Here is a 22,945-nt window from a genome sequence, read left to right on the forward strand (position 1 = left end):
TTTTGGCCCGGGGTTGGCTGTCATTGTAAATAAAAATGTGTTGGCCTGTTCGAAACTACAACTCCCTGCTACATCTCACAGTTCCGGCATGGGATCTGAGTTATCTCTAGAGAAAATGCTGCGCAATGTGCACATTGAGCTCACAGAAAAAAAACAGAACAAAACGGAATTCAAATAAAACATTTTGGTTAATCGCTCAGCACTAATGCAAATATATGTAGTAAAAGACATCTGTTACTTGCATTGGAAATATTACCGCTACTAATGTTTCTGGATGGCAGCCAACAGTGGTGATGACCGGTGATAATGGAGGAGTAAGTATATAATGTCACCCTGGCACTCAGGGAAAGAGAGATGCCAACCCCAGTTGTTTAACTGTTGCCTCACACTGACTCTTTGTCATTGACAACCTCAAAGTCCGAAAGTAATCCCTGTCTGTCTCCGGTCCGATTCCTTTGAAAAGAGTGCACCATTTTGTCGAAGTGTGTCCAAACAATGAGGGGTTTTGCTCCGGCCCTCAACCCCTCTCTCTCTCTCTCTCTCCATTCCTCCCTCTCTCTCTCTCTCTCTCTCTCTCTCTCTCTCTCTCTCTCTCTCTCTCTCTCTCTCTCTCCTCTCTCCTCTCTCTCTCTCTCTCTCTCTCTCTCTCTCATTCCTCCCCTCTCTCTCTCTCTCTCTCTCTCTCTCTCTCTCTCTCTCTCTCTCTCTCTCTCTCTCTCTCTCATTCTCTCTCTCTCTCTCTCTCTCTCTCTCTCTCTCTCTCTCTCTCTCTCTCTCTCTCTCTCTCTCTGGACCACTAATTACACTGAAAGCTTTTCAGTGTCTCACTCCCAACCCCTCCTAACCTTCCCCCTCTCTTTTCCCTTCTCTCCCCTCTTCCTCCTTTCCGTCTCTTCTAACATCCTTTAGGAACACACACTACTTTTAACATAATTCAGCTCATTGTCTGCCTGGCCCCCTCCCCCTCCACCCTCCAGGGGACAAAGGGGCCAGGGAGACAGTGGTCCCCAGTGAGCCAGGTGTTCCTCAGGGCAAGGCCGCCGCTCTGTAATGGCTGCAGCCTGGTGCCTCTGCAGCTGCCCGCCGGCCCGGGATGCTTTTGTGTGACTCCCATTGTCAGCGCACACCCCTCGTCCATTCATGGCTCGAGCTAGAGGGAGGAGGGGTGGCAGCCACTTGCTTAGTGGCCTTTGGTGTGTGTGTGTGTGTGTGTGTGTGTGTGTGTGTGTGTGTGTGTGTGTGTGTGTGTGTGTGTGTGTGTGTGTGTGTGTGTGTGTGTGTGTGTGTGTGTGTGTGTGTGTGTGTGTGTGTGTGTGTGTGTGTGTGTGCGCGTGCGTGCGTGCGTGTGAATAAACACTTGCCGGAGGAGTGGGTTTGTGGTCACTGCTGTGCTCTTATTGGTCACTAGGCAGACTGTGTGTAATGTGGGAATGGTAGACACTGCAGCTCCATCTGTTCACACTCACATTGTTCAACCCTCCTGCCTTGGGACCAGACTGCAGCACTATCAAATCTAACATGCGTTGAGTTGAGTTGAGTTGAGTTGGGACCACTGTGCTACAAGGAAGCTTGTTTCACTTCACCTCCCTTTGGATTTTTTGACACTTTATTTATTCTCTGCTGGATACAGAGAACCTGGATTTTTATGTACCAGTGTCAACAAGTCCAAACTTGGAGAAAACTTGACTAGGCTGACCCCCTGGCATGCTGGAAGGTTTTCTGTAAGGAGCGAATCTTTAGGAGTTCCTTCTGTCTTTGTATTGCTGCTTGACTTTTTCCTTGGAGCCTGTGGTAAGAATTTTATGCTTTTAATACATTTGTATATAGGCAGTTGCATAGGTTCATGTTATAGTTATAGCAGGTGTAAAAATTACATCTTAAATCTCATTGTGTTTTTTTGTCTGGTCTTGCTGTAATCCACTGCAGTTTGGTGCACAATTGTTCATTTTCCCCCTCAAACCTTTTCATACATTTTCAGAATTTATTATGTATGTTTGATTCAATTTTTTTGTCTTCTGAATTATTGGTGGTAAATAAAATCCTAAATTCTCCCAGTTTGATGATTTGTTCATTTGATAACTCATGGATAAGTAGCCTATAATTGATATACTTTTCAATACAAGTACGCTATCAGTAAAACAGTAAGGACCTGCTGATTGTACTAAATGTAGCTCTATATTTCTCTTTGGAGCATAGCAAACACCAGGGAATACACACATAGCCATAAAACAGTCTCAGCGGAGACGACACAAGATGGAGTGTGTCGGTTTAGAAGCCTGACGTTTTTGGCTAAAGTCACAGTTTAGGATTGACATAGAATTATTGAATCCATCTAGTCAGACGCTTTCAGAGTCATCAGTCTTCATGTTTAATGACAGGGGAAAACAGGTCAGGGATTGCTGCCAATGACAATAAAACTGCACAAGTAATTGTTTTAAATTAGGGAACTTACTGTAGCTAAGTGTGACAGGCAATGAAAGTCAATTGGTGGATGAGTTTTCTAAGTAAAAACTCTGTCAAACTCTCGTTAAGGATTGTGACTCTATGTTTTATAGTTATAGAAGTTATAGAATTTTACTTTCACATACAGATGCAGTCTATGAAATGTTATCAAATTCAAATCAAATTTATTTATATAGTGGATATTTTGTACAGAAACCCAGCCTAAAACTCATTGTCAAATGTTATCATCTTGTTCAAATGGACCAGCATGGTCAAAATTGAAACTGACAAGGAAAGGAAATATAGTTCAGTGGGCTCAGGTCCTCCGAGAGAGAAAAAGAAATCTTATTATCATCTTGGGGGAAAATTAGACAAGGAAAGGAAATATGTTCAGTGAAGTTATCAGTGTATTGTGCATATGAAACACACACAGAGAGAGAATGGGGAGCAAGTCAGAATATAAAGTGAGTGAGTGACTGAGCATTATGGACATGTGCATGTCTGAGCATACGGGTGAAAGTGAGGTCTACTCCTGGGTCACATGATGGTGGTGATATGTATCATCCTCTACTGTTCGCGCTCTGTAGAAGGATAAGCAGGACAGGACACCAGTTGCCGTGGTCCCCTGTGGTTTCAGAAGGCATCTGTTGCCCCTGCTGCCTATACACTCCCCCTCTCCCCATCTCTCTTTCACTCCTTCTAACTCCTCCCTTTGTCCCTGGCTTGGTGCAGACTTCAGAGTGGCATGGCTCAGTATCCTGAGTCTGACGTGGCCAAGGGGACTAGCCCAGGTCAGGTCTGCCCCAGCCCCAGGGGAGATAGCAGGGCCCTAGGGGGCTAACCCTGGCTCTCTCCCTCAGCAGGCTGGGACACTGAGGAGGAGCTGGAGGCTGCAGCATCTGCTCAATGTAGTAGGACCTTAACTCCCACCTCTGTCTTTATCTCAGTGGTCATTTTCATGTCTAGATCTAGCTTGCCCTGTTTTCCCATATTTCCATCACATGCTTTATCTTCCGTTTTATCTATCTCACCAGCTCCAGCTCCAGCTGGAAGTCTAGAATTAACTACCTCCACGTATTTGCTGGGAGTACAAGAGGGGAGAGCAGGTTTGGAGGTTCTAGGACTGCGAGTGCCTGTGGTTATTGTTTGCAGTTTGGCTAACAGTTGTGTAGATTTTGTGAGTCATTGTTTTTCAGGAGGGGAAGTAAGGGCATTTGGGGGAAATATTGAATAGAAACTAGTTGTATTAGCTGATATATTAGAGATCACATTTCTTCTTTAGATTTGAGATTTGATTCATTTTATTTTTATAGTGTCTTACATCTTTAGGATACCAAGCACACATGGGATTATAAGACACTGTATTTGTGGTAACAAAATAAAATAATCATATGGGGGAGGAGCCACAAAAAAATCAGTTGCTTGCCGGTCTACGTACACACAGCTAATTTCCTGTTTTACAGCTAATTTCCTGAGAAATGTTTGTAGATTTTAATGATATCGGAGTGAGACTGACTAACAAAATCAATGGGGACACCCCGGCCACTACTACACTTAAATAGTAGGCCGCTAGACTAACTTACCAATCTAATTAAAGTTATCTGATATGGGCTAATTGAGTGACTATCAGTGACTGACATAACAAGAGAAAAACTGCTGATGCACAACCAAATTTCAAAATTTCACCTTGTGTATTTTACAATTACTTTTATTTTTTTCTCCCCAATTTCATGGTATTGATTTGTTTTTAGTAGCTACTATCTTGTCTCATCACTACAACTCCCGTATGGGCTCGGGAGAGACAAAGGTTGAAAGTCATACGTCCTCCGCTACACAACCCAAACACTGCTTCTTAACACAGCGCGTGTCCAACCCAGAAGCCAGTCGCACCAATGTGTCAGAGGAAACACTGTGCACCTGGCAACCTTGGTTAGTGTGCACAGGAGTCACTGGTGCACGATGAGACAAGGACATCCCTACTGGCCAAACCCTCCATAAACCGGACGACGCTGGGCCAATTGTGCATCGCCCCACGGACCTCCTGGTCGCAGCCGGTTACGACAGAGCCTGGGCGCGAACCCAGGGTCTCTGGTAGTACAGCGCCCTTAACCACTGCGCCACCCGGGAGGCTGTATTCTACTATTTTAACTTGCAACAATAAATTGAGACCCCAAATGAGGAACTCAGTCGGGGGGAGGCCTTCAAAACGACTTCAAAATAGACTTCACCCTTGTCTATTCCTGGCCAGGTTCCCATCCATGATATATACAGTGTATACATATTGTGTATACCAAACATTAGGAACACATTCATATATATTGATTTGCACCTCCTGTTGCCCTCAGAACACCCTCAATTGTTGACTCCAATACTTCCCACAGTTGTGTCAAGTTGACTGTATGTCCTTGGGTGGTGGACCATTCTTGATACACACGGGAAACTGGTTGTGAGTGAAAAACCCAGCAGCATTGCAGTTCTCGACATAAAACTGGTGTGTCTGGCACCTACTACCAAACATCGTTCAAAAGCGCTTACATTTTGTGTCTTGCCCATTCATCCTCTGAATGGCACACATACACAATACATGTCTCAATTGTCTCAAGGCTTCAAAATCCTTCTTTAACCTGTCTTCTGCCCTTCATCTACACTGATGGAAGTAGATTCAAGTGACATCAATAAACTATCATAGCTTTCACCTGGATTCACCTGGTCAGTCTATGTCATGGAATGTTTGTACACTCAGTGTTTATGTGCATTTATAAACAGGGTGGTTCGAGCCCTGAATGCTGACTGGCTGACAGCCATGGTATATCAGACCATATACCACGGGTATGACAAAACATTTATGTTTACTTCTGTAATTATGTTAGTGACCAGTTTATAATGCCAATAAAGCACCTCGCGGGTTTGTGATATATGGCCAATATACCATGGCTAAGGGCTGTGTCCAGGCACTCCACGATGCGTCACTATATACCACACATCCTCGGGTTAAATTGCTTAAATAGACAGTGCATTCGTAAAATATTCAAACCCCTTGACTTTTACACATTTTATTACGTTAAAGCCTTATTCTAAAATAGATTCAATTGTTTTTTCTCTCATCAAACTACACACAATACCCCATGATGACAATGCAAAAAAATGTTTTTAGAAATCTCTAAAGTTCTAAAGTTTTTAGAAATAGAAAAAACGTAAATATCTCATTTACATAAGTATTCAGACCCTTTACTCAGTACTTTGTTGAAACACCTTTGGCAGCGATTACAACATTGAGTCTTCTTTGGTATGACCCTACAAGCTTTGCACACCCGTATTTGGGAAGTTTCTCCCATTCTTCTCTTCAGATCCTTTCCAGCTCTGTCAGGTTGGAAGGGGAGCATTGCTACACAGCTATTTTCAGGTCTCTCCAGAGATGTTTGATCGGGTTCAAGTCTGGGCTCTGGCTGGGCCACTCAAGGACATTCAGAGACTTGCTCTGAAGCCAATCCTGTGTTGTCTTGGCTGTGTGCTTAGGGTTGTTGTCCTGTTGGAAGGTGAACCTTTGCCCCAGTCTGAGGTCCTGAGCGCTCTGGAATAGGTTTTCATCAAGGATCTCTGTACTTTGCTCTGTTCATCTTTGCCTCGATCCTGACTAGTCTCCCAGTCCCTTCCCCTGAAAAACATACCCACAACATGATACTGCCAACACCATGCTTCACCGTAGGAATGGTGCTAGGTTTCCTCCAAACGTAACGCTTGACATTCAGGCCAAAGAGTTCGCTCTTGGTTTCATCAGACCAGAGTATCTTGTTTCTCAGAGACTCTTTAGGTGCCTTTTGGCAAACTCCAAGCGGGCTGTCATGTGCCTTTTACTGAGGAGTGGGTTCCTTCTGGCCACTAACATAAAGGCCTGATTGGTGGAGTGCTGCAGAGATGGTTGTGCTTCTGGAAAGTTCTCCCATCTCCACAGGGGAACTCTAGAGCTCTGTCAGAGTGACCATTGGGTCCTTGGTCACCTCCCTGACCAAGACCCTTCTGCCCCGATTGATCAGTTTGGCCGGGTGGCCTGCTCGTCTTGGTGGTTCCAAACTTCTTACATTTAAGACTGATGGAGGCCACTATGTTCTTGGAGACCTTCAATCCTGCAGAAATAATTTGGTACCCTTTCCCAGATCTGTGCCTCAACACATTCCTGTCTCTGAGCTCTACGGACAAGTCCTTCGACCTCAAGGCTTGGTTTTTTCTCTGACATGCACTGTCAACTGTGGGACCTTATATAGACAGGTATGTGCCTTTCCAAATCAAGTCCAATCAGTTTAATTTACCACAGGTGGACTCCAATCAAGTTGTAGAAACATCTCAAGGATGGTCAATGGAAACAGGATGCACCTGAGCTCAATTTTGAGTCTCATAGCAAAGGGTCTGAATACTTATGTAAATAAGGTATTTCTGTTTTTATTTTGAATAAATTTGCTAACATTTCTAAAAACGTGTTTTTGGTTTGCCATTATGGGGTATTGTGAGTAGTTTAAAAAAATTTTTAATCCTTATTAGAATAAGGTTGTAACATAACAAAATGTGAAAATGTCAAGGGGTCTGAATACTTTTTGAAGGCACTGTATATATACATTCATACAAAAAACTATTGGAAAACCAAAACCTGCCATTTTATTATATACTTTATCTTGTCGTATCTTCTTCCATGCTTTGAAAATACAGTTTGCAACAAGGATCTTATTTTCTAAATAATCATTCAAGTTTATATCTAATCCAGAATAGTTCTGGTTTCTATTGTTGCATTTGATCAAATAAGGTCAACCTTAAATCATCATATAAAGTACAGTAAAATAAAGAAGAAATGGACACAGTCCTCTAGATACACGAGTCAAAGGACCAAAGGGTGTTCATTGATCTGGTTGCAAAAGCCTTGAACCTCGCAACATTCTAATTTCAGTTCAGTGTCTATTCAGCCGTGGTCTTTCACATCTAACTCTAGTAACATCACTGGACTGTGCACTGCACTGCACTGCTTATCTCAAAGACGATTTTGCATCTTCTTACTGATACAATTTCTCTCATATTTATGCAACTTACAGAAAGAAGTCTGTCCCAGGAAGTTATAGGGAGAATGTGTAGATCTGACCTCATTATCCACTGGTTGTGGAAGATTTTAATTGTGCCTGTGTTTGTTTGGAAGATTGTTTGTGTAAAAAATTGTAGGTTGTGTGTTTATGCTACAAAATAAAATAGGAATGTGTGTGCTTGTGTTGGTATATGTGTATGAGTGTGTGTTGTATCATGTTTAAACACTTGCGAAATCAGACTGGTGAGCAGTAACTCGGACTCACACCAGTACGTCTGTTCTGACTCTAACAGGGTCGTTGAGTGTGTGTGTGTGTGTGTGTGTGTGTGTGTGTGTGTGTGTGTGTGTGTGTGTGTGTGTGTGTGTGTGTGTGTGTGTGTGTGTGTGTGTGTGTGTGTGTGTGTGTGTGTGTGTGTGTGTGTGTGTGTGTGTGTGTGTGTGTGTGTGTGTGCGCGTGCGCGTGCGCGTGCACGTGTGTGTGTTTGAATAGCACCAGCCTCCGTCTGTGTACGCCACACGGCCTGCGGAACAATGCTCCATCGGAGGAGTCCAGATTGGGATGGCAGCTGCTTTATTTGGGGATGGCAAGCCAGACATACTTTAGCCCCCCCATATCGCCCACCACCCCCAGCCCCTGACCCCCCTCACACACACATATGCACACACTGTCGCTTTCTTTGTGCCCCTTTTTGTTGTTGGAGGGTTAAATTATTCAATCTCTCTTGTGGCATTCATAAGGAACCACAGTGAGGCAGCAGCTTGGTTCTGAGAGGCAGGTCAATAGGGGTACTGAGACTGGTACTGAGACCCTACCTTTACCCTACTTATACATGCATGCAGGCACACGCACACTTACACACACTGATATACCAATCCAGAAATTGCCTCAAGCTTTGATGTGCAGTAGTTTTGTGTAACTTAAAATACAGGGCTATAGGACAACTGTCTGTGCGCATTGATGAAATAAATCAACACAACTGAATCAAACAAGTGCTGGCCTCCTTATATGCCCTTATCATGGGATTATTCCTTGCATGTCTTATTATAGACCCATTTTAAACACTGTGTATTGAGGAAATAGTCTAAAGCACATTCCACCCTTGTTTCTTACCGTCCACATTCCACCCTTGTTTCTTACCGTCCACATTCCACCCTTGTCTCTTACCGTCCACATTCCACCCTTGTCTCTTACCGTCCACATTCCACCCTTGTCTCTTACCGTCCACATTCCACCCTTGTTTCTTACCGTCCACATTCCACCCTTGTCTCTTACCGTCCACATTCCACCCTTGTCTCTTACCGTCCACATTCCACCCTTGTCTCTTTACCGTCCACATTCCACCCTTGTCTCTTACCGTCCACATTCCACCCTTGTCTCTTACCGTCCACATTCCACCCTTGTTTCTTTCCACCGTCCACATTCCACCCTTGTCTCTTACCGTCCACATTCCACCCTTGTCTCTTACCGTCCACATTCCACCCTTGTCTCTTACCGTCCACATTCCACCCTTGTCTCTTACCGTCCACATTCCACCCTTGTCTCTTACCGTCCACATTCCACCCTTGTCTCTTACCGTCCACATTCCACCCTTGTCTCTTACCGTCCACATTCCACCCTTGTCTCTTACCGTCCACATTCCACCCTTGTCTCTTACCGTCCACATTCCACCCTTGTCTCTTACCGTCCACATTCCACCCTTGTCTATTACCGTCCACATTCCACCCTTGTCTCTTACCGTCCACATTCCACCCTTGTCTCTTACCGTCCACATTCCACCCTTGTCTCTTACCGTCCACATTCCACCCTTGTCTCTTACCGTCCACATTCCACCCTTGTCTCTTACCGTCCACATTCCACCCTTGTCTCTTACTTACCCACCCTCCACATTCCACCCTTGTCTCTTACCGTCCACATTCCACCCTTGTCTCTTACCATCCACATTCCACCCTTGTCTCTTACCGTACACATTCCACGCTTGTCTCTTGTCTCTTACCGTCCACATTCCACCCTTGTCTCTTACCGTCCACATTCCACCCATTCCACCCTTGTCTCTTACCGTCCACATTCCACCCTTGTCTCTTACCGTCCACATTCCACCCTTGTCTCTTACCGTCCACATTCCACCCTTGTCTATTACCGTCCACATTCCACCCTTGTCTCTTACCGTCCACATTCCACCCTTGTCTCTTACCGTCCACATTCCACCCTTGTCTCTTACCGTCCACATTCCACCCTTGTCTCTTACCGTCCACATTCCACCCTTGTCTCTTACCGTCCACATTCCACCCTTGTCTCTTACCGTCCACATTCCACCCTTGTCTCTTACCGTCCACATTCCACCCTTGTCTATTACTGTCCACATTCCACTTAGTCTGCAACACAGTGAACACAACACACACATCCTAGCCTACATAACATGCTTAGATATACAGTAGAAATAGGTATTTTAATACAGTGAAGCCCATGCCTGTAAAGCAGGAGCCCTGGGCCCGCAGATTAGTGTGTCACTGTGCTCTGATGATGCTGAGACGCATGTCCTTTTTAAAGGGGTCACTGAAAAACTAGGAGGCAGGTCCATTAGAACAGTTCTTTCTCTGTTTCAGTCAATCACAAACCCCTGCTGGGACTGCAAGCGACACCTGTTCCTAGTTTAAATATCAGGTGGTGGATGGTAAGAGTTCACCTCCCAAAACAGCATTCATACAGCGTTTTCCTGTATGGGTGTAGGTGCAATGTAGAGTATATTATTGAGGGCCAAGTCAGCTATGTTTGTGTCTTGGCACGGTGTGTTGTTATCACCAACGTTGATTGAGAGCTTTTCTGACTGCTGAGCTTAGCACTGCAAAAATGCAAATCAGTGGAAGTGAACAATGGAGATTGTGGTTTTAAATGGAAATGCATGTGGTGTGTCATTCAGCCTAATACTTGAGAAGCTCTATTACAGCTCAGGTTACTCACTAAGAGCAATTTTTCTCCACTTTTAAGGTTACCCCCTGCAGCATGGGTGTTGGAGGGGAGGGCTGGCTGTTATAAAGTAGCTCAACAAGTTATAAAATGTGACTTAAATCACTTGGGGGCTAATTGCAACATTATGAAATGTTCAGATAGAAAAGCACAGAAAATTCTCCAGATTTCTAGGTGGAAACCAGTCTGACCAATGGGGTAACTTTTTTGCCCAGCCCTCTCCACCAGGCTTCCGTCCCAGGATTGGTCAGACAGCAGCCCATCAGCAGCAGTGACAGTGGGGTTGTCCAGGGTCATCTGAGGTCAGAGGTCCGTGGTCAGAGGCTGGATGTATAAGACGGCTTCATGGGCCTGAAGGACCATCTGGAGGATGGAACAGGCCACAACCTCAATCTGGGGCTGGATTTGGACTACCTCCATGTGGAAGGCACCGACCGCCAGGCCAGCTTGAGTGTCACAGCCGGCACTCACTCAGGAGTTTTGGAGGGGGGAAGAGGCACCGGTGGGAGGCACCCATAGCAGTGTCAGTAGTAGCATCATCAGCAGTAGTAGTAGTAGTAACTCCTCTGAAGAAAGTGCTGCGTCGGACAGCGAAGATGAGCGGGGGATCCACCATGGCACTGGTTCTGGCGCTGAGACCCCCCATCCGCACCCCTGTCACCCTGCTGGACTGGGCCTGCCAAAAAGCCCCCCCCCTAGGGACCCCAAACTCCCCACCGACCCCCTCACAGAGTATCGCTCCAAGATGGAATTTGCCCTGAAGCTGGGCTACTCTGAGGAGCTGGTTTTGCTGGTCCTGAGGAAGCTAGGGCCTGACGCCCTCATCAACGACATACTGGGAGAACTGGTCAAACTAGGCACCAGGACGGAGACGGAGGAGGAAGGGGAGTCTGCCGCCTCCCAGTCGTCCTCCTCCTCCTTATCCTCCCCCTCTCTGGACTCCTCCAGACTGGACTGCTCCTCCCAGCTTCTGTTGGATGACAAGGAGAACATCAGGCCTGTGGTGGTGGATGGGAGTAACGTAGCCATGAGGTGAGTCAACACAAACTGCTGCTGCATTCAGAAACACTTTACTCAGGTTCCTTTTCTATCTGCAAGACCTCATACACTGCTCTCTTGATCTACAGTATTATAGAAATAAACAAAAACACATGTCATGATCATGAATTTGTGTGCGTTTCTCCACAGTCATGGGAATAAGGAAGTGTTCTCCTGTCACGGCATCCAGCTGGCTGTTGATTGGTTCTTGGAGCGTGGTCACCGTGACATCACTGTGTTTGTGCCCGCCTGGAGAAAGGAACAGTCCAGACCGGACGCCCTCATCACAGGTAAACCAGCGCTTCCATGTCCACCCCCAACATCCCCCCTCCAAACCCCTACCACCTTATTTTGTTCAAACCCCACCCTCACACCTGTTCTAAATCACCCCTTTCTCCCAACATCTGGGTCTTCTCTTAACTGTCAATGACAATAACACCAATAATAAATTTTTGGTAATTGAGGAGGCTCAAATTTTAGGTCATTAACCATTAAAAAAATATTTACTAAAGCGACATGATTAATCATTTTTCTCACAATGTAATTTCCCTTCATTTAAATGGAGTAACACCAATGAATCTTTGTATTTAGACATACCAAATGATCAATGGAATCCCTTAAATTCTGACATACTTAAAAGGGTCTAAGGATTTGGTAGGTTACTTTCTAACTTACAGTTACTAGTAACAGATTACAGTTATTCATTTTTTATCAGTAATGTACACAAACTCAGTAACGTAATCTGATTACTATCAGTTACTTTTAGATTACTTTCCTCTTAATAGGCGCAGGTTAGTAGCTGGCACAGCCACAAAGTCATCAAATCTGATTTTAAAGCTAACCCTAACCCTGACCTTAACCACACTGATAACCCTAATGCCTAACATTAAATTAAGACCAAAAAGCTAATTCTGCTTAAGAGGCATTAGAATAAGACAAACATGTATATTACCAATTGAAAATCTATTGCAAGATAAATCAATGTTAGAGTTTACATAGTTGGCCATAAATGGATGTTCCGTTTAACTTTATGGGTTGGTTATGTAGGCTTCTACTTACCCATTGCTGTCCACTACTAGGATAGATCTTTACATAAAAAACAACAACAGAGTCTGTCAGATTTTCAGTCATTCCAATTGATTTAATAGCCTTTTATCTTCAAAAATAGGACATGGAAATATGGAAATCTTGATTAGACAAATTGTTTTACCTGAGCATAACCCAAAAACGAAGGACTATTTAGTCTAGCCTTTTGTTTATGATTTATTTTGTCATGGAGGACTCATTGGGCTCATTGCTTCAAGTTGAAAAATAAATACTGCTCTCGGATTGGCATGCTTTGAGCAGAACAGAAAAGTGCTATTTACCTGTGAAAAATGTATTCCATATGTTGCATTTGCTATAGGCCTATTGATTATGTTTTTGTTGGTGATAATTTGCAGCTGTTTAAAGGAGTAGTTCACTATTTAAGCTTGTGGTGGCTTTTTAAAGAATATTGAACCATGGATTACAGTTTCTCCCGAGTGGCACAGCGGTCTAAGGCATTACATCTCAGTGCAAGAGGCGTCACTACAGTCCCTGGTTTGAATCCAGGCTGTATCACATCCGCCTGGGATTGGGAGTCCCATAGGGCGGTGCACAATTAGCCCAGCGTCGTCCGGGTTTGGCCGGGGAAGGCCGTCATTGTAAATAAGAATTTGTTCTTAACTGATTTGCCCAGTTAAATAAATGTTCCATTTTCCTGGCCCATAGACTACTTTCAGGGTGAGGAACCATCTAATATCAAGTTTTAAATAGTAAACTACTCTTTCAATCCCATCAAAAGTGTGCAAGTTTGAGAATGTCAGTTAGGTTAAGCAAATTTTCTTTTTGAATCAGCATTGAGAATCAGCATTAATGAGATTGAGCAATAGGCTAAAAGCCCCCTCTTAAATTTACATTTACATTTACAAATGAAACTTGTTTTTGACAGTATGGAGCACAATACCACAAGGGAGTTTAGAAGGGAGGAATTCAAACTGTTATTCCATAGGCTGTGATCCATACTATTACAGCTGTTCCAAGAGCACATTTTTCACTGGCTGTCCACTAGGCTATTCATTACGTCGATTCTGTTGCAAAACATTTCTTAAATGGAAGCAAATGTAACGAAATGTGGAGGGACCTACCTGAATTTGTCCAATAGAAACTCTCGTGTGGCTCTGTTTGCTTCGATTTGGTTCTTAAACGGTAAACGGTTTCCGTAATTAATACACCCCTGGTCATAAAAACAATGATTGATAGGCAGCTTATATTTCTTCAATTCAACCATCATTGGGTTAAAATACACATATACTGTACATACATTTGTGAACAGCCATCCACAACAACCATAATCCCTAAGGCGCAAATAGCTAAATGAGAAAGCAGCAGTGTGTTTCACATCAAATTATTTTATTTTGGGGTTTTGCTATAGGCCACCAAGTGCTAACAGTCAGTATCTAAATCATATGTGTGAAATGCTTGATAGTGTATGTGATGTAAACAGAGAGGTCTACTTTCTTGCATACCTGAATTTTGACTGATTTTCATCAAGCTGTCCAGTCAAGAGGAAGCTTCTCCCTGTAACCAGTGCCTGTAATCTGGTTCAGTTTATTAATCAACCTACCAGGGTGTTTCCAAACACTACAGGAACAAGACCATCCACATGTAACAATCACATTTGTAGTAATACTGAAGAACATAGTTCTAAAGCTGTATCCGTAACCATTGAATGCAGTGATCATAATATAGTCTATATCCAGGAAAGCCAAAGTTCCAAAAGTTGGGTCAAAATAGTGTAAAAGAGATCATACAAAATATTTTGCTGTGTTTCTTATGTGGATGATGTAAAAAAAATATTTGTTTGTCTGATGTGATTAATAAGGAGCATCCAGATGCTGCACTTGAGGAATTTATGAAATTGTTTCTTCCAATTATTGATAAACATGCACCTGTTAAGAAACTGTCTGATAGAACTGTTAAGGCTCCATGGATTGATGTGGAATTGAAAAGCTATATGGTTGACGTACCGATTTCATGGCACATGGTTTATGAACTTCAACGCAAAACGACGTTGGATTCAAAACTTCACATTTTTCAATTTGAATTATTATACAGAATTTTTGCAACCAATGTAATGTTATTTATATAGGGGATACAACCTTTTCAGCTCTACAGATTTTGCTGCGAAGAGGCAGAACCATTAGATAATTTGTTTTGGTACTGTCCATATGTAGCTTGTTTTTGGTCACAGCTCCAGGAATGGCTGAAGAATTGCAATATTTACTTGGAGCTAACTCTGCAGATAGCACTACTGGGCGATCTAAAAAGTCATAGTCAATCGATCAACAATATAATGCTCTTTTCTATTTTTACCAATGACCTGCCACTGGCATTAAACGAAGCATGTGTGTCCATGTATGCTGACGATTCAACTATATACACATCAGCAACCAGAACTAATGAAGTCACTGAAACCCTTAACAAAGAGTTGCAGTCTGTTTTGGAATGGGTGGCCAGTAATAAACTGGTCCAGAACATCTCTAAAACTAAGAGCATTGTTTTTGGTACAAATCATTCCCTAAGTTGTAGACCTCAGCTGAATCTGGTAATGAATGGTGTGGCTGCTGAACAAGTTGAGGAGACTAAATTACTTGGTGTTACCTTAGATTGTAAACTGTCATGGTCAAAACATATAGATTCAATGGTCGTAAAGATGGGGAGAGTTCTGTCTGTAATAAAGAGATGCTCTGCTTTTTTCACACCACACTCCAAAAAGCAATATCTTGATTATTGTCCAGTCGTGTGGTTGAGTGCTGCAAGGAAAGACCTAGACTAGTTAAGCTGCATCTGGCCCAGAACAGAGTGGCACGTTTTGCTCTTCATTATTTGACCTAGATAGTTTGTGTGTGTGTATTGATATGTAGGCTAAGTATGCCTTTGTATTTTTAAAAATGTATGTAGTTCTGTCCTTGAGCTGGTGTCTATTAATGTTCTGTATTACAATATGTTATGTTTCATGTTTTGTGTGGACCCCATGAAGAGTAGCTGCTGCTTTTGCAACAGCTAATATGGATCCTAATATGGGGATCCTAATAAAATACCAAATACCAATACCAATGTGTTATGTAGCCTATAATGGGTCTGTGATACACCGCATGGCCAAAAGTATGTAAACACCTGCTCATCGAACATCTCATTCCAAAATCATAGGCATTAACATGGAGTTGTTCCCCCTTTGCTGCTTTGGCAGGCTTTGCACTGGATGTTCGAATATTTCTGCAGGGACTTGCTTCCATTCAACCACAAAAGCATTACTGAGGTTGGACACTGATGTTGGGCGATTTGGCCTGGCTCGCAGTCTGTGTTTTATGGCTTTGAGGTCAGGGCTCTGTGTGGGCCAGTCAAGTTCTTCCAAACCGATCTCAAAAAAACATTTCTGTATGGATCTCCCTTTTTGCACGGGGTCATTGTCACAATGAAACAGGAAAGGGCCTTCCACAAACTGTTGCCACAAAGTTGGAAGCACAGAATCATCTACAATGTCATTGTATGCAGTAGCGTTAAGATTTCCCTCACTGGAATTAAGGGGCCTAGCCCGAACCATGAAAAGCAGCACAAGACAATTATTCCTCCTCCACCAAACTTTACAGTTTGCATTATGCATTCGGATAGCTAGCATTCCCCTGGCATCCGCCAAGCCCAGATTTGTCCATCGGACTCCCAGATGGTGAAGCGTGATTCATCACTCCAGAGAACGTGTTTCCACTGCTCCTGAGCCCAATGGAGGTGAGCTTTATACCACTCCAGATGACGCTTGGCATTGCACATGGTAAACTTAGGCTGGTGTGCAGCTACTCGCTCATGGAAACCCATTTCATGAAGCTCCCAGTTACTGTGCTGACGTTGTTTCCAGAGGCAGTTTGGAATATGGTAATCAGTGTTGCAACTGAGAACAGACTATTTTTACGTGCTTCAAACGTGTGCAGACAGGAAGACGCATGAATCTCAGTTAAAGCATCCGAGCGAGCGAGACAGCGCCCCTCTCTCTCAATATGTGTAGATCATGTATTTGATGCTGTCTGGACCAAAACAGTATGGCATGTCATACTATACTGAACAAAAATATAAATGCAACATGTAAAGTGTTGGTCCCATGTTTCATGAGCTGAACTAAAAGATCGCAGAAAAAGCTAATCTCTCTCAAATTTTGTGCACAGATATGTTTACATCCCTGTTAGTGAGCATTTCTCCTTGGCCAAGATAATCTGTCCACCTGACAGGTGTGGCATATCAATAAGCTGATTAAACAGCATGATCATTACACAGGGGCACTTTGTGCTGGGTACAATAATAGGCCAATCTTATGAGCAGTTTTGTCACACAACACAATGCCACAGATGTCTCAATTTTTAAGGGAGCGTGTAATCAAGCCAGCCCAGGACCTCCACATCTGGCTTCTTCACCTGCGAGATCATTTGAGACCAGCCACCCCGGAGAGCTGATGAAACTCAGAAGTATTTCTGTCTGTAATAAATGTTGTCGGGAAAGACTCATTCTGAATTGACTGGGCCTGGTTGCCAGACAACATGAGATATATGGGCTAAATATAGTGGGGGGCTGTTTCACATGCTCTGATACTTTCTCCGGTGACATGGTTTCAGTAGAGAAGAAGAGGAGAATCGAGAGGGTTTACTCTCGCCAAAATCTTTGCAGAATAAGCCCAATGCATTTCTATGGGCATAATTTGCACACTTAAGCTTGTCACCTGCCTTCCGCTTTTGGTCCAAAGACTCCAATTGTTAGGGAGGAGACATCTCGTCATTATATACAGATCTCTGGTTTCAGCCTCTTGCAAATTGGAAATGAAAGTTGGCAGGATTCCTATGCTTTGTTAGGATGCTGGATTCCCATAAAGTAAATTGATGTTATGACAAAAATGATAGGCTATAATTACTCCTGTCTAAATAATATAATTGAAAATACTTCACCAGGGAGCATGACTTAGCCACAGATGATCATTAGCTTATTTTTTAATTGGCTGTGGATTGTTTCAAATCACAAGTGTGTAGGCCTATGCATATTTGGGAAGCCCGCAATTTGGGTGTTGTGCATGGCATTAAGTCTAGCTGATTGAGTTGCAACTTTCAGTGATAAGTATCTCAAATATGTGTGAAGATAATGTGTCTTGAGTATAACTTAAAATGTTGCAACAAGAGGAATGGGAGGTGTGTGTGGCAAAGATATGGCGTGTCTCTCTCCAGAATGCATCCACTCAGTTGTCTCCTGCCAATTCTTGGGCATTCATTGTGTGAATTGTTTGCCCTTTGATTTGGATTTTTATCAATTTCCCCTTACGTATATCACCAGTAGGCCGAATAAACGTACCATTCATCCCCCATCATTTGGTTATATTAATTTTTGTTAATGCATGTATTAATTGCTGTCATTTATCATTCTCATTCTCGGACTGGAAACGTTGTTCACGGAGTTCACAACCTGCTACACTTGTGAGAAACAAGTTTTGGTTTCTTTCATAACCGTTATGAGTTTTGTAAATGTGTTCATTGTCTATTGTTTGGAGTACTCCATGTGAGCAATGAACATGTGTCTGCGCACGCCTGAGCACACACAGAAGTAGGCCTGCCTGGCATTCTGCGTGCAAAAGTAGGAAAGTTCCCATTTGGCAATGTCTGATTTGTGATTGTTATAATTCACCACGTCCACCACTAATAAGTTGAGCTTCTCAGTCATTTTGACTTTACCTCACACAGTAAGTCAAAAGTCAGTTATTTTTAACATTTATTGTGAATGATAGTTCCTCAGTACTTTAAAATATTTTCAACACTTCCAGACTCGATAACTTTCGGGTGTGATAGAGACTCGATAAGACTCGATAAGTCTCGGGTGTGATAGAGCAAAATATAATAATCTGATGATTCCATATATCCAGTGGAAATGTCATAAAAAAACAGCTGTCTGTTCTGAGGGCCCAGAATAGGCTAGTTGATATAATGTTCAAATCAAATCAAAATCCAATTTTATTTGTCACATACACATGGTTAGCAGATGTTAATGCGAGTGTAGCGAAATGCTTGTGCTTCTAGTTCAGACAATGCAGTAATAACCAACAAGTAATCTAACTAACAATTCCAAAACTAAAGTCTTATACACAGTGTAAGGGGATAAAGAATATGTACATAAAGATATATGAATGAGTGATGGTACAGAGCAACATAGGCAAAATACAGTAGATGGTATCGAGGACAGTATATACATATGAGATGAGTATGTAAACAAAGTGGCATAGTTAAAGTGGCTAGTGATGTCATGTTTTGTCATAGATTGTCATGTCTTGTCCCTGTGCTTCCTCTTCTATTCGTTTCCCCCTGCTGGTCTTATTAGGTTCTTTCCCTCTCTCTCTCTCTCTATAGTTCCGTTCCTGCTCCCAGCTGTTCCTCATTCTCCTAACTACCTCGTTTACTCTTTCACACCTGTCCCCTATTTTGCCCTCTGATTAAGTCCCTATTTCTCTCTCTGTTTCCGCTTCTGTCCTTGTCGGGTCCTTGTTTGCTGTACTGTGTTCTTGTTCCGTCCTGTCGTGTTTTTGCCTTCATCAGATGCTGCGTGTGAGCAGGTGTCTCTATCAGCTACGGCCTGCGCCTACCCGAAGCGACCTGCAGTCTGTGGCCGCTTCTCCTGTTATTCCCCTCTACAGACTAGAGGATTTCTGTTATTCCCCGTTTGGACATTTCCTGTTAAGAATTCAGGATTAGTCGTTTTCTGTTTGGACTGGAATAAACTCTGTTTCTGTTAAGTCGCTTTTGGGTCCTCATTCACCTGCATAACAAGTGATACATGTATTACGTAAGGATGCAGTAGATGATATAGAGTACAGTATATACGTATGCATATGAGATGAATAATGTAGGGTATGTAACATTATATTAGGTAGCATTGTTTAAAGTGGCTAGTGACATATTTTACATAATTTCCCATCAATTCCTATTATTAAAGTGGCTGGAGTTGAGTCAGTGTCAGTGTGTTGGCAGCAGCCACTCAGTGTTAGTGGTGGCTGTTTAACAGTCTGATGGCCTTGAGATAGAAGCTGTTTTTCAGTCTCTCGGTCCCACCTTTGATGCACCTGTACTGACCTCGCCTTCTGGATTATAGCGGGGTGAACAGGCAGTGGCTCGGGTGGTGTAGGTGTCCTGGAGGGCAGGTAGTTTGCCCCCGGTGATGCATTGTGCAGACCTCACTACCCTCTGGAGAGCCTTACAGTTGTGGGCGGAGCAGTTGCCGTACCAGGCGGTGATACAGCCCGCCAGGATGCTCTCGATTGTGCATCTGTAGAAGTTTGTGAGTGCTTTTGGTGACAAGCCAAATTTCTTCAGCCTCCTGAGGTTGAAGAGGCGCTGCTGCGCCTTCTTCACGATGCTGTCTGTGTGAGGAGACCAATTCAGTTTGTCTGTGATGTGTATGCCGAGGAACTTAAAACTTACTACCCTCTCCACTACTGTTCCATCGATGTGGATAGGGGGGTGTTCCCTCTGCTGTTTCCTGAAATCCACAATCATCTCCTTAGTTTTGTTGACGTTGAGTGTGAGGTTATTTTCCTGACACCACACTCCGAGGGCCCTCACCTCCTCCCTGTAGGCCGTCTCGTCGTTGTTGGTAATCAAGCCTACCACTGTTGTGTCGTCCGCAAACTTGATGATTGAGTTGGAGGCGTGCGTGGCCACGCAGTCGTGGGTGAACAGGGAGTACAGGAGAGGGCTCAGAACGCACCCTTGTGGGGCCCCAGTGTTGAGGATCAGCGGGGTGGAGATGTTGTTGCCTACCCTCACCACCTGGGGGCGGCCCGTCAGGAAGTCCAGTACCCAGTTGCACAGGGCGGGGTCGAGACCCAGGGTCTCGAGCTTGAGGACGAGCTTGGAGGGTACTATGGTGTTGAATGGCGAGCTGTAGTCGATGAACAGCATTCTCACATAGGTATTTCTCTTGTCCAGATGGGTTAGGGCAGTGTGCAGTGTGGTTGAGATTGCATCGTCTGTGGACCTATTTGGGCGGTAAGCAAATTGGAGTGGGTCTAGGGTGTCAGGTAGGGTGGAGGTGATATGGTCCTTGACTAGTCTCTCAAAGCACTTCATGATGACGGAAGTGAGTGCTACGGGGCGGTAGTCGTTTAGCTCAGTTACCTTAGCTTTCTTGGGAACAGGAACAATGGTGGCCCTCTTGAAGCATGTGGGGACAGCAGACTGGTATAGGGATTGATTGAATATGTCTGTAAACACACCGGCCAGCTGGTCTGCGCATGCTCTGAGGGCGCGGCTGGGGATGCCGTCTGGGCCTGCAGCCTTGCGAGGGTTAACACGTTTAAATGTCTTACTCACCTCGGCTGCAGTGAAGGAGAGTCCGCATGTTTTTGTTGCAGGCCGTGTCAGTGGCACTGTATTGTCCTCAAAGCGGGCAAAAAAGTTATTTAGTCTGCCTGGGAGCAAGACATCCTGGTCCGTGACTGGGCTGGTTTTCTTCTTGTAGTCCGTGATTGACTGTAGACCCTGCCACATACCACTTGTGTCTGAGCCGTTGAATTGAGATTCTACTTTGTCTCTATACTGACGCTTAGCTTCTTTGATATCCTTGCGGAGGGAATAGCTGCACTGTTTGTATTCGGTCATGTTACCAGACACCTTGCCCTGATTAAAAGCAGTGGTTCGCGCTTTCAGTTTCACACGAATGCTGCCATCAATCCACGGTTTCTGGTTAGGGAATGTTTTAATCGGTGCTATGGGAACGACATCTTCAACGCACGTTCTAATGAACTCGCACACCGAATCAGCGTATTCCTCAATGTTGTTATCTGACGCAATACGAAACATATCCCAGTCCACGTGATGGAAGCAGTCTTGGAGTGTGGAGTCAGCTTGGTCGGACCAGCGTTGGACAGACCTCAGCGTGGGAGCCTCTTGTTTTAGTTTCTGTCTGTAGGCAGGGATCAACTAAATGGAGTCGTGGTCAGCTTTTCTGAAAGGAGGGCGGGGCAGGGCCTTATAAGCGTCGCGGAAGTTAGAGTAACAATGATCCAAGGTTTTTCCACCCCTGGTTGCGCAATCGATATGCTGATAAAATTTAGGGAGTCTTGTTTTCAGATTAGCCTTGTTAAAATCCCTAGCTACAATGAATACAGCCTCCGGATAAATGAATTCCAGTTTGCAAAGAGTCAAAAAACACGAAATTCTCTTACGTTGATGACTTTTGCAAATCCAATCAGTTTTCCACGTTGATTCAATGTCATCCCATAAAATTTGGGGGTTAAAATAGACTAGACTGTATAGACTTGTCTAACCTTTAACCTATATCATGGCTGGATTTTCATATTGGTGGAAATTACATCAATCTTTTCTAAAGGCAAAAGTAGAGTCTGGTTTTAAATATTTATTAAGAAAAGACACACACAAACCTTAAATGCTGGAGGGCTTGGCTCATGAATTCATAGGTTTTACATGTCTTACCCTTACCCATGTCTTACCCTTACCCATTTCTTACCCTTACCCATTTTTACCCTTACCCATTTCTTACCCTTACCCATGTCTTACCCTTACCCATGTCTTACCCTTACCCATTTCTTACCCTTACCCATTTCTTACCCTTACCCATGTCTTACCCTTACCCATTTCTTACCCTTACCCATGTCTTACCCTTACCCATTTCTTACCCTTACCCATGTCTTACCCTTACCCATGTCTTACCCTTATGTCTTACCCTTACCCATTTCTTACCCTTACCCAGATCTCCAAATACAAATACACTGCAGGTGTCAGGTATATTCCTGGCAGCAAAATGCATACCCCATCTCTCTCTCTCTCTCTGTCATCCCGCCCTCTCTTCCTGTCCCCCCCCCCTCTCTTCTCTCTCTAGACCAGGAGATATTGCGTCGTCTGGAGAAAGACAAGATCCTGGTGTTCACTCCGTCTCGTCGGGTCCAGGGCCGCCGAGTGGTCTGCTACGACGACCGCTTCATCGTCAAGCTGGCCTACGAGTCCGACGGCATCATCGTCTCTAACGACAACTACCGGGACCTGGCCAATGAGAAGACAGAGTGGAAGAAGTTCATTGACGAGCGGCTGCTCATGTACTCATTCGTCAATGACAAGTAAGGTCCCACCAAGCCTATAACTATTAGTGTCTGGAGTTGTTTTTCCTGGGGATTGATATGTGGATGTTGAGTGGTTATCTGACCGTGTGTCTGGTATGTGGTTGTGTGTCCAGGTTCATGCCTCCTGATGATCCTCTGGGTCGCCATGGTCCCAGTCTGGAGAACTTCCTGAGGAAGAGACCAGTGATCCCAGAACACAGGAAGCAGCCCTGCCCCTATGGTAACACCTAGCCATCCTCTTATACATTATTCATCC

General features: G+C 44.0%; 1 protein-coding gene across 1 annotated transcript in view; it reads left to right on the forward strand.

Annotated features, from left to right (window-relative positions):
- LOC124048757 (probable ribonuclease ZC3H12C) overlaps positions 1–22,945 on the forward strand; it is a 41,759-nt gene that overhangs the window by 15,119 nt on the left and 3,695 nt on the right. Inside the window, exons 6-10 of the mRNA XM_046369855.1 lie at positions 10,701–10,802; positions 10,933–11,504; positions 11,661–11,800; positions 22,452–22,686; positions 22,803–22,909. Of these exons, the coding sequence (XP_046225811.1) occupies positions 10,701–10,802; positions 10,933–11,504; positions 11,661–11,800; positions 22,452–22,686; positions 22,803–22,909 (1,156 nt within the window). The remainder of the gene's footprint in view (positions 1–10,700; positions 10,803–10,932; positions 11,505–11,660; positions 11,801–22,451; positions 22,687–22,802; positions 22,910–22,945) is intronic.

Source organism: Oncorhynchus gorbuscha, linkage group LG01 (genome assembly GCF_021184085.1).
Source record: "Oncorhynchus gorbuscha isolate QuinsamMale2020 ecotype Even-year linkage group LG01, OgorEven_v1.0, whole genome shotgun sequence".
In the NCBI taxonomy this organism is placed as follows: domain Eukaryota; kingdom Metazoa; phylum Chordata; class Actinopteri; order Salmoniformes; family Salmonidae; genus Oncorhynchus; species Oncorhynchus gorbuscha.